The sequence below is a fragment of the Eucalyptus grandis genome, chromosome 1 (genome assembly GCF_016545825.1).
Source record: "Eucalyptus grandis isolate ANBG69807.140 chromosome 1, ASM1654582v1, whole genome shotgun sequence".
NCBI lineage: Eukaryota > Viridiplantae > Streptophyta > Magnoliopsida > Myrtales > Myrtaceae > Eucalyptus > Eucalyptus grandis.
In genome coordinates, this window is record NC_052612.1 from 39,045,329 (window position 1) to 39,057,581 (window position 12,253).

The 12,253-nt window shown below is 43.1% G+C and overlaps 3 protein-coding genes across 4 annotated transcripts; all 3 read right to left on the reverse strand.

The window, feature by feature from the left end:
• Positions 1-12: 12 nt before the first annotated feature.
• Positions 13-3,830, reverse strand: LOC104441425 (pentatricopeptide repeat-containing protein At2g41080). Its single transcript, XM_039299042.1, has 5 exons — positions 3,823-3,830; positions 3,675-3,732; positions 2,844-2,966; positions 716-2,688; positions 13-104 (listed from the first exon to the last, which is right to left on the reverse strand). The coding sequence occupies exons 1-5, from the start codon at positions 3,828-3,830 to the stop codon at positions 92-94; spliced, it is 2,175 nt and encodes a 724-aa protein (XP_039154976.1). The 3' UTR covers positions 13-91.
• A 20-nt stretch (positions 3,831-3,850) lies between these two features.
• Positions 3,851-8,169, reverse strand: LOC104441433 (ATP-dependent zinc metalloprotease FTSH 2, chloroplastic). The gene is made up of 5 exons (XM_010054586.3): positions 8,012-8,169; positions 5,831-7,023; positions 5,423-5,736; positions 4,833-5,073; positions 3,851-4,488 (listed from the first exon to the last, which is right to left on the reverse strand). The coding sequence occupies exons 2-5, from the start codon at positions 7,010-7,012 to the stop codon at positions 4,150-4,152; spliced, it is 2,076 nt and encodes a 691-aa protein (XP_010052888.1). The 5' UTR covers positions 7,013-7,023; positions 8,012-8,169; the 3' UTR covers positions 3,851-4,149.
• A 445-nt stretch (positions 8,170-8,614) lies between these two features.
• Positions 8,615-11,440, reverse strand: LOC104441441 (E3 ubiquitin-protein ligase RNF38). 2 transcript variants are annotated; one of them, XM_039308325.1, is made up of 4 exons: positions 10,880-11,440; positions 10,644-10,714; positions 9,868-10,414; positions 8,615-8,965 (listed from the first exon to the last, which is right to left on the reverse strand). In XM_039308325.1, the coding sequence occupies exons 1-3, from the start codon at positions 11,186-11,188 to the stop codon at positions 9,883-9,885; spliced, it is 912 nt and encodes a 303-aa protein (XP_039164259.1). In that variant the 5' UTR covers positions 11,189-11,440; the 3' UTR covers positions 8,615-8,965; positions 9,868-9,882. The 2 variants fall into 2 exon arrangements, with proteins under 2 accessions (XP_039164259.1, XP_010052898.2); XM_010054596.3 differs by lacking the exon at positions 8,615-8,965 and having other exon boundaries at positions 9,752-10,414; positions 10,880-11,434.
• Positions 11,441-12,253: the final 813 nt, after the last annotated feature.

The window sequence follows — 12,253 nt, forward strand, 5'->3', positions numbered from 1 at the left end:
AGATCGACCGATCCGACACCGAGGTTCAGCTGGTGCCTTGGCAGGAGCTCAGCCATCTCCTCCAGTTTGCGCACCTCGGCAAGAGTGGTGGTCACAAGAGGCACCTTCTTGGCACAATTTCAATTTCAAAATTTGAGTACTTCTTATCCCACAATGACCTTCGTAAAAAAGAATCCAACATATTTTTATATAATTCATTCTCACTGTATTATTTTAAAAATTTCTTCCCATTATATTATAAAGTCTCATTTGACTCTTATATACCCGTTTAGTTTTGTATTGACTCATGTTAGCTCTACAGGCTCAAACTTATGCATATCAGATCAGGCTGCACAAACTATGCCAAATAAGATCATCCTAATTACATGCATTGCAATTGGAAGTTTTGTATAATATTCTATTACAGTAAATTGTCATGAATTAGGATCATTCACCGACTTATTCTATACGACAACCTAAGATTCTTCCGAATCCAAGGCATGGCAGACTCGTTCGGGTTTCAGAAATTTGATCTGATGTTTGTGGATCATATCTCATAAATCCTGAACAAAGTTTCTGTTTAAGAAATGCACTTGATCACGAGAGGGTGAATTTATCGTGAACAACCGATACAATTGTGAGTTGAAATTGTGAGGGACAATTGAATGATGAGTAATCCATTCGCAAATTAGAATCTCTCCAAGAAATGAATGAATAAACAAAATTGGTGTTTTACCAGTAATCTCCACATGAGCATTGGCCATTCTTAAAATGATGAAATCTACTTGCATCCCGCACAATAATTTCTCGGTTTTTAATCTCCGATATGTACTTTATTGCAACATGACAGTCACTGCAGACCCGCAAGTTTTTTATCACTCTGATTGGTGCATCTGTGGCAGAATTCATCAGAGCAAATGCAATGGCCAACTTCTCACTATGGTGTGCCAAGCTATATTCTTTATCCTCATCATCCATATCTTGCAAAACCGAGCCCATATCGGGCACGTAGCCGCGCAGCTTCATCTCCACGGTAAGCTCTTTCAGATACGCATTTATCTCCTTTGAGTATTGATGGGACTTGTCGCCCATCACGAACTGATGAACTTGATTCTTGAGCTCCACCCAACTCACCCCCGGTTCCTTCTTCACTTGCTTCTCTCTCATGGATTTTCTGACCTCAGAAACATCTTGCCATCTCTTAGCAGAAGCGTGTATATTCGAAAGGAGCACGTAAGAAGCTGAATCCTGCGGATCAATCTTAAGAACTTCCTCTGCAGCTCTTCTGGCCATGTCTGCATTCTTGTGGACTTTGCATGCAGATAACAAAGTTTTCCATATTACAGCGTCTGCTTTCAATGGCATGGATCTAATCATCACCTCCGCTTCCTTCAGACAACCTGAACGTCCCAGGAGATCAACCATGCATGTATAATGTTCCAACCGGGGATTCACCCCATGCTTCTCCACCATAGAGTCGAAAAACTTGAGCCCCTCATCCTTCAAGCCACGATGACTGCAAGCATACAGCAAACTCAAATATGTTACGTCATTTACCTCCACTCCTTCAATCTCCATTTGTTTAAACAACTCAATAGCTCTCTCTCCTTGCCCATGAAATCCATATGCTGCAATCATTGAGCTCCAAAGTACGCCATCTGCCTCCGCATCCACACATTCTGTGAAAGCCTTAAAAGAATCCTCTAAACACCCGCACTTTGAATACATGCTAATCAAAGAACTCATGACGCTAACTGCTGAAGTAGCCCCGGCTTTGATCAATTCTGCATGAATTTGTTGACCCTGGCCTAGTGTTGCCAGATCTGAACACGCAGTAATCACACTCACGTAAGTGATCCTATCGGGTTTCACAGCTGCTATTTTCATCATATTGTACTGATCTAAAACTCCCTCAGGTGACCCATGTTGGGCTTTCCCTGCAATAAGAGTATTCCAAGCAACCACATTGCGAATCGGCATAGAGCTGATTATCCCTTCGCCTTCTTCCATGCTTCCGCACTTCATGTACATATGAGCCAATGAACTCCCAACCACCAAATTGAGTTCAAACCCACTCTTCACTGCGCAAGCATGGATCTGCTGCCCTGCATGCAGAGCTCTCAAACTAGCACAACCCCTGAGAACACTCCCCAAAGCGTACTCATCAGGCAAGAAACCCGCCTCATGCATCTCTTTGAACAAACCCAACCCGTCCTCATTACACTCAAATTTTACAAGACCAGTCACCATTGCATTCCAAGTGGCAACATTTCGCTCAGGCATTTCCTCGAACACTTTCCGGGCACCCTCCAAATCACCAATGTTCAAGTACCCGTTAATTAGAATGTTACGGGACATGATATTCGCCCAAGGAATGCGGTCGAACAACTTCAGAGCAGTCTGCAGCTCTCCGCACTTGGAGTACATGTTCAGCAAATGGTTGGACACGAACCTGTCCGAGCACCCTGAAGTGATCACCAGAGAATGAATCTGTCGCCCTAAAGGAAGCGAATTTCCGGGTGTAGATGCCCGGAGGAGGTGGGAAAACAAACGGGGGTCGGACCATATTTCAGACGTGAAGTTCTGGAAGGCTTCCTTGACGCGTCCGCTGGAGCAAAGAGCCACGAACTCCACAGCTGACGAAGCGCAGTTGGTGAGCTCCGAGAGTGTTCGACGACAAGAAGCGCGAGCTTGGGAATCTCCTGATGTCTAGTGAGAAGGGAAACGAGCTAGAGAATTTTCCCATACATCCTGGTGGCATCGAGGAGCCACCTAGTTTCCGTCCGACGTATATGTCCTGTCGCAGGTAAGTACGAGGATCGTCCGCTTGGTCGAGCGTTCCGGTTTCAGGGCGCTTTCCTTACGGGCTCCTGACGTCTTAATGCGTTCAACTCGACGGCGTTTTGGTCGGAGTACTTGAAGTGGCTGGGATCACAGCCGTTAAAGACGTGGAAACAGCACGAACCTGACAGGGATCTCGTTAAGTACTGGCATGAAGAAAAACCGTGTTTAAGAAGTGTTCCGTAGCACCACTCCAACCATATATCGGGAAAATTAGCACATTGGACACACGTTGTGAAAGAAAACACGGTAATTTGAAGCCAAAGGACGCTTCAAAGTGAGAAAATACTACTTAGTAACCACCGCATTATTAGCCTACGTGACATGTATGATCCTAGGTAGCTCTACTCATAGGGCGACATGTGTCATTTGACTTGGATTGGTTGGAAAATAGAAAATATTAAGAAGAGAGGCTTTTTTCTCTCTTTTCTCTATTGGTAAGAATTGAGGATAATAAATTCTCAAACTCCCGTTTAAAAAAACTTTCTCCCCTCTTTTCAATTTTTAAGGGCATTTTACGTTCTTTCTTAGAGAAGAACAACCTAGTCATATTCTCTCTTTCTTTCTCCAATGTGTCCAACAACCTCCACATCCCCATAAGCCCCGCTGGTCGCAATTATTGGGTCTCGAGCCCCCTCCACCTTTGGCTGTTTTCAATGCGGCGATCAAGCAAAGGTTTACGCTTGTGTTGGTCTCTTGAGGAACCCTAATGCAGTCTGTTGTGGCCAATTCTTGAACAGAGGAGAGAAAAAGAAGCCTCCGACTTTAGTCTCAAGTCAGAAGACACATGATGCACTTTGAGAGGAGCCACCTGAAATCGTGCACGCCCAGTTGATTATGTCATGGTTACTAACCAAGGTCTTGCCATCCTCCTCATATAGATTGATGTCAACGTGACAAGCTTCTGGTATCCTGTTAAGAGTCCATGAGAAAATAAAGACAAGACCTTAGCCGCAAGTAATTAGGTTCCTGCCTCAGTAGTGAGGCGTTGCCAAGAGAGACTCGGTCATTTTTCACAAGAGGCGCGGCATCATTCAAACACTTCACAGCATTTTTCTAAAAAAGCTCCACCTAACCGGATGAAAAAATACACATGTATACGTACAATGATTTATGGAATTCTATATCACAGGTAAGCTGTTCATATCTGATGCTAAAGTATACAGGCTATTAATATGTAACAACAGCTCAACATATGAATCTTCCGTTGTCCAGGACAGCAGATTAGTGTAACTCTGGCTGAAGCGCCAAGGTCACGATCCATGCACTAATCAGTGGAAGATGTATGACCAAGCGTTGAGGGATGCGCAGGCTGGAGATTATGCTACTTTATACAGAGACAGGAGATGGAACTGAAGGAGGAACCCAGTTCTCAACAGGAATTTCAACAAATTCCGAGAGGATAGCACGGAACTCATCCCCAGTCATTGTTTCTTTCTCGAGGAGGACTTCCACAATCTTGTCTAGGGCCTCCCGGTTATTCCTTATGTGCCTCAGTGCAATTTCATATGCACTATCTGAAATTCTCTTCACGGCAGTATCAATGTCTTCTGCAAGCTTTTCTGACATTGAATTCCTGGCCATCATCCTCATGATGACATCGCCACTCTGTGATGCGTCCATGAGCGACCATGGGCCAATTTCAGACATGCCAAATGTGGTCACCATCTGCATATGAATTAAATACCAGTTCAATGTCACTTTCAACTAACTGAGCATTGAGCATTTTACATTTTAAGGGAGGGAAGAACTGGTGATAAACGTAGCTTGGAGTTGCGGTTTGACAATAATCTGAGCATGAAAACTTAGTGAAAAAATGACCTAAATGGAAGGTCCTCACAAGTAAGTAGGCAGAGTCTTCTGCTCTAATGCGCAAGGGACTTTGGAGCAACTTATAATTTTACGGACTAAATTAGAGGGCCAGCCCCCTTGACCCTTCAGAAATTGTTGTTTGGATATTTATTGACATTTTAAAAAGAAGTGTTAATGAAATGGTGAGTTGCTCATATCACCTGTTTTGCCAGGCCAGTGATCTGCTGCAAATCGCCCGCTGCACCTGTAGTAACCTCAGGCTCCCCAAAAATCACTTCCTCAGCTGCTCTGCCACCCAATCCACCAACAATTCTTGCAAAGAGTTGCTGCTTAGAGATCAAGGTTGGGTCATCAGAAGGAATGAACCAGGTAAGACCTCGTGCCTGACCACGTGGTACGAGGGTGACCTTTTGAACTGCATCATGCCCTGGGGTCAAAGTACTGAAAAGAAAGAGACAGCAAAGATATCAGCCAAACAACCTGAGCTCCTTTGATATGTAATCACAGAAATTAACATGTACACAAATATGGATACATGCATTTAGTGCAAGCCCAACTATATAGGTGACTAAAAAACCCTATTGACATTTATAAGATATCATCGACAATCGAGAATCCCTGCATATCAATGGAAGTAAATAATAACAATATCTCAGCAATCTAAATAAACAAAAATCAAATGCGCACTGAAATTTAAATATCACAAACAGGAGATAATCATGCGAACAAGTTGCCCAACAAAAGTTGGGAATAATCAGAAGAAAGAGTAGTTGCTGGCACTCTCACTCACCCACAAATGGCATGGCCAACTTCATGGTATGCCACCAGACTCTTACTCTTTCCATCTGTCATCACGGTTCCTTCCATCCCAGCAACAATCCTGTCAATTGAATCATCAACCTCCTTTGAAGAGATTGCTGTCTTACCACGACGGCCAGCCAATATGGCAGCCTCATTCAAGAGGTTGGCAAGATCTGCTCCGCTAAATCCAGGAGTTCTCATAGCTATAACATCTAGGGATACATCTGCATCAAACTTCTTATTGCTGCCATGCACCTTCAAAATTTCTGTTCTACCCCGGATATCAGGAACATCAACAGTTACCTACGTCAATACTATAAGTAAGCATATGCAACACAAGACTGACTGTTCCACCAACAATATCAAGACTCACTAGCTGAGAATAAAACATACATACCTGTCTGTCAAATCTTCCTGGCCTAAGCAAAGCAGAGTCCAGAATGTCTGCACGGTTAGTTGCTGCAACAACAATGATACCCGTATTTCCTTCAAAACCATCCATTTCTGTCAACAGCTGATTAAGGGTCTGCTCCCTTTCATCATTTCCTCCTCCAATTCCAGTTCCTCTCTGCCGGCCCACAGCATCAATTTCATCAACAAACACAATGCAGGGAGCATTCTCTTTGGCCTTCTTGAAAAGATCGCGAACTCTAGAAGCACCAACACCAACAAACATCTCTACGAACTCAGAACCTGAAATGGAGAAAAATGGAACACCTGCTTCACCAGCAATTGCCTTTGCAAGCAGTGTTTTTCCAGTTCCTGGAGGACCAACTAGAAGGACACCCTTAGGGATACGAGCCCCAATTGCAGTAAACCTCTCAGGTTTCTTTAGAAACTCCACCACTTCCATGAAGTCCTGCTTGGCCTCATCAACACCAGCAACATCATCAAATGTCACGCCAGTGTTAGGTTCCATCTGGAACTTGGCTTTGGATTGACCAAATGCGAGAGGAAAGCCAGGCCCACCAGGCCCACCCATTCCTCCAGAAGAGCGTCTTGATAGAAGAAATAAACCACCAATAAGGATCAATGGGAAGGCTAGATTTCCTATCAAGTTAAATAGTAGGGAGCCTGAGTCCTCTTGAGCGTTATGGGCTGCAAAATCAATGTTCTTCTCTCTGAACTTCTGAAGGAGCTCTTGGCTCAGTCCTGGGAGCTGCACACGGACTCGTTGCACCCTGTTACCCAACTCAGGAGAAACCGCCTCAACAATAGCTATGGTCCCATTTTCAAATAAATCTACCTTCTTCACCCTGTCCTTATCCAGATATTCCAAAAACCTGGAGTAAGACATTCTTGAAGAAGAAACACCTTGCTCATCAGCCAAAGCTTTCCCACCACTCAACAGTGCAGGTGCTGCTAGTCCCACATTTCCTAGCAACTTCAGAAGCTTCCTCCTGCCTCCACGTTGCTGGTCCAGAGATGCTTTTACCAAAACAGCTTTCGCATCCTTTCTCCATAATGAAAGGGAAGATGTAGGGAGAATCCGCTGACCATAGAAGTCCTTGGTCAAATTTGATTTAGTACCACTTGTAGTTAGACTGTTAGCCACAAGGCACGACATTGATGAAGCCATGGGACTATATTCTGTTTGCATAAAAGTAGAATAAATAAGTTGGTAAGTACACCGCATCCAGGAAGAATCTACATCGCAAGTATCCTCAATTAGATTTAACATGATGTAATCATCTCCCTATTTGAAGTGCAATCTGCAATGAGGAGCTCCACATATGCACACAGTAGTACAATCCCTAATGAAGCATAATCTACCGATACGAACCATGAAACTGAAAAAGAAAACCAATTGATCTAAGACCACTCCCAGTTGCTCAGCTACAATTATGGTACTGGACGGTTTTCCATCAACAAATTAAGACTCACGCACAAGGTTAAAAAGAGTGAATCTCGTCAAATGAGTTATCTTTCGGATTAACCATAAATGCGCAGTACTGATTGAAGTCCTAACTTAGCTGAAATTACCAGCTCAACGAAAAGGTTCTATTAAATCAGTTCCCGCATCAAGCTTGCAGAACAACTAGCAACCGAACAGACTCCGATGAAAAATGAACAAAAACCCAAAGAAAAATCATGTTTCTCAAATGAAAAGAACAAGGAAGAAAGAATTCGAGCTGAATTTCAGACGTAGCTTATGATTGAAGAGGAAAAAGCTCTAATCCGCCTCACGATGAAGCACTGAAAACCGCTTCCGCATTACCCAAACCCAACGAAAAACTCTCACACTCTCAAAATCCAATCTTTATAGCAACGGCTAATTGCTTCAACACGTGCAACAATTAAAAAAAAAAAAAAAAAAACTCATCACGGTCGTCCCAAACCAAAGCAAAACCAGAACGACCCACGAGCTCAACTCCAGCTCAGCACCTTCCGGCACTCGACAATCGCGCGCACGACCACCGTCCGGCGAAGCATCAGCGACAGCAAAGCGACGACCACCGTCGGAGCCGTCGAACCCGAGCCGAGCCGAGCCGAGCCGAGCCGAGCAACCGTTGCAATTCAAGATGCGAAACGAAACAGCGCAGGGGGAGAGAGAGAGAGAGAGAGCAAAAGGGGTTACCTCGAACGGAGCAGAGAGGAATCGTGGTGGTGGAACGGAGGAGGGAATCAGAGGCGACCTCTGCCTTCTAATGAGAGGAGAAAGAAATGGAGGGAGTGGCGAACTTTAGAGGGAGCGGATGTGGTTCGGGAACCGCAGACGTGGCTCCTCCACAATGGCTCCTTCCCTCTTCTTTGTCTCCTTCTCCCCAGATTTTTCTCTTTTTTTTGGTTTCTTGATGATTTTGCTTGCTCCATGATTTTTTCTTTGGCTCTCCATTTCATCAATATATTGTTAATAAAGAATTAATATCACAAAATATTTCACGTATAACAAATTTATACACATGCCCTTTATATATCTTGAGATGTGACTTCATATGCGGCTTTATAGGCTTTTCATTAGACTTAATACATTGATGATGATTGATTTCGAATGAATCTGTACAATTTTTGATGATATATGTATCGCACATTTTGATATATTCCATCTTTACGTCAAAATCATTGCAACCCTTTTTTATTATTTTATTATCTCAGGCGTTATCCGAATTGCTGCATCCAATTTTAAGTATTTTGCTTTGATCAGATTTGTGCTGAGCAGTTACGTAATGGAATTCCATCCTAATAAAAAAACTGCTATTTTATTTTTCTAAATTATACTTTCTCTCGATTGAGCAATGGGAAAGTGACATTCTCTGTCTTCATCCTTTGACTAGAGAGGAAAATTTTGGAAATTGCACTTGGGCCTCGTGTTCGAACCTCTTCCCTGGATGGGAATCGAAAGGGGAGGCTACCACTATGCACGACTCGTGGAGCCTAAATGGACACCGCATCACGGTACCCTTGCCTTTTAGCTGCACGACTGGTGCAGAGACTGGAGAGGGACATTTTCCTTGGAGGTGTTCCTGATGTTGAGGTACAGAGTTTAAAGCTACATATGTTTCCTCTTTCAATGAGTAAAATCATCGATTTCCTACAACGTAAGTTCACGTTACAGAAAAAAAGAACAAATGAACGATGGAAAGCTTTGTCCGGAGGAGCTGTCAAAGCAATTGTTCATGGAAGAAGATTGCTCACCAATTTAACGGGAAAACTACTTAAAAAAATCCTAAATTTATTGTATTAATTCCTAAGTCCTAAATTAATCTAAATCTTTTCCTAATAAAGCAATTTAGTCAATTCGGCTCATTTATACTTGAAGTCACTAATGTGGATGCTAATCGTCAGACCTGGCACCACGAGCGTTCACATGAATATTTTAAATAAATATTATAATATTTTTTGATTTTTATAATTTTTTTGTTTTCTTTGTTTTTTATTTTTATTTTTTCCTTTCCGCCATTGGGTGATAATAAAAAGAAAATAAAAAAAACAAAAAATTAGAAAAATTCAAAAATTATTAAAAAATTATTATAAAATGTCAACGTTAATATTGATTATGTCATCGTAAAATGGTTGTTGTCACGTCAACGATTTTCAATCTAAATTAGCTGCTTAGATTGAATTGATATCAATTTGAAATTATTTAGAATTAAACTGGTCAAATTAAAATGTTTATAATCAAATTTATATTAATGCAATAGGTTTGAGATTTTTTTGGCTGTTTTTCGCCAATTTAACAATAATCAAGAAAGAAAGATGAAACTATTTTGAAAGGCAAAATGCTTGGCCCATCACGAGCATCGAGTTCCTTGTATCAGTCGTTAGGGCGAAATCATTTCATCCCGATTCATGAACTCCACAACCAATGAATATGGGATTAAAGGCATCATGTGTGATATAGCGGTGAGGTCTCAAGTATGAATACATAGTTAAATACAGAAAAGCGATGTTTATGTCTGCATAGCTTCATATACATCGGATTAGTGTGCTAACCTTTCTCCTCTATCCTTACCACCGGAAGAACGTTTCAGGCACATAAAACATGGTCCCCGAGGGTTGGATTGCTACCGTCGCAATAGGCGGTTGAGTTTGCCTTCTCTGTTCATAGATCGAAAATCGGCAAACGGGGCACTGACCGTGATCCTGCAGCCATGGCACGATGCACTCCTCATGGAACATATGGTCGCAAGGGGTGACCATCACCTCTTTCCTGGGCTCGAAGTCGTCTAAGCATACCGCGCATCTCTTGATATCATCATCGTCATGGTAACTACTCTGATTTCCGAGACCTTTATTAGCATATTCCCTATAGTACAGGTTTAGTCTCCTGGAGAACATTTTTGGCCGGGGGTTGTAAATCTCCTTCCTGAGCTTGCTTAAGGCCTCCTTCTGCTCATCAGCTGTCGACATGGGGCCTTGCTCAGACAAGACCTGAGCGTTAGGCTGCCCGATGGGTCTCGGAGGAGGGTCATAGACAATCCCTCTGGGCCTCCCATAGGCATTCTCGAGGAGTATGAGGGGAGAGATGGGTGTCGTGAAGCTGCACATGAAGCCATGTTTCGAAATTGTCAACAAATCACAGCTCAAGGATCACATGTCCCTAATGCTCGACGATGACGACAGAGAAAACATGATTGAATCGAATTGGAAAGGTTAGCATGTGTTTTGAGGGGGCATGATCCAAATGTATCTTGTCATCATAATCATGATAATCACGTCCAAGATACCAAAGCTAAGATGATCTATGGATTCTCCCGGTGTGCTCTTACCCAGCTAAACTAGAAGGAGTTGGCCGTGACATCATTCTTTCCGGGACAGAAGGCCGAGTCGGTGGTGGCGCCTGCATATTTCAGCACACAAAGACTATGAAAAGCACGAACGCATACTCGTTTCACTCATCTTCAAGCCTCTCTCAGGCAATTACCCAAACACTTGTTACGTGTGGCTTCAAAACACCAGATTCTATGCACGCGAAGCCAGTATATCTCTTAGTTTTTTTACTTACTGGTGGAATCGTTCGATACGAAAGAGCCCGTGGAAGCGGAGGCGGACTCGGAAGCTCATCGTAGCTCAGAAGATCAAAATCGAAGTAGTCCCATTGAGATGGCTCAGGGGCTGGCGCCGGAGCAAAATTACTTGCGCGGCCGCTCATGGCCTCCGCCAACCGTGGTTCACGACCGACTCCGATGATCCTTTGCTTGCTCACTTCACATTTACGAGCGTGAAATTTTATAGCTTTTGCGTTCTGAGGCCGCATCCGAATGCGGTGGATATAAGCTCGAGGGAATAAGTGCGTAGCAATTGCTTTTGCCATTGTCAAACTTATGTCCGTGCCTGATTCAAAAGAGCGAAGCGATTCTGTCTGTCCCCGCCATTTTGATGCTCTGCTTCTTTTCTTCCTCTGGCGTCGCTCGTGCTTTGAAGATAAAGAAGATGCAGCCAATATGAAGTAAAGAATCTGTTCTTTCTAGTTCTTTTGGGGGCAAAAGGGGGAAAGAGCAGGAGGAAGAATCGGATTCAATCTCTGCCCAGCCATGTCACACGTCAACTCTCCCGAGCTTGTGACATTAGTTAGCGTCGTCAGCAACTTCGCCACGTTGCCCTTGGCTTGACGGTCGATGGATGCAAGTGAGGCATTTTTCTTAACTCGAAGGACTTCCCATCTGTGCGACGTCTTCACTGAACTGATTATATTTTACTTGAGAAGAGGATTTAAATGTCTCCTTTGATACACCTGCTGGGACTAGAGCAACAGTAGCATCTCCAGGAGCTCAATTGTGTTTTTGCATGATTGTGCGTGTCATAGTGATTGCTAAACCATAAATTCCAAACTTGGACTGATTCTGTTCTTGGCTGGACGGATCCTTTATTATGTTCTGAGCTTCATTCACTGAAAGTTCACAACTTTTTGGCGAGTGCCTCGCGCCAAACATACCCTTTTCTCCTCAAGGTAATGAGTTTCCTTTTCTCCACTTGGTTACTGCTGTCATCGTCTGCATAACGTATAATCTGAAGGCAGAAAGCTCATATAACAACTCCACGAGTCAATGTCAACCCTTGACGACTCCCTGTTAACAGCTTCTCAGTTTTCTTACTATGTCTGATGGTCGATTATGTGATCTGTATTGTGCTTTAATCTTCACTATGTTACCCATAGATCTTTTCTGATGGTCTAAGGATGTAGATCCTCTAGTTGTAATTCATCCAATCTAAGCTTAGGATATTATTCATTCCTCTCCCCAGTTGAGAGCAGAATCATCTTCTCTCCCTTCGTTTGGCGAAACCTACAGACACCATTCTTGCCAAATTTACCTACTCTCTTCTGGAATCTAAATTATTAATGTGGTACATCTATGAAGTTGGGTGTTATAGCAATTTT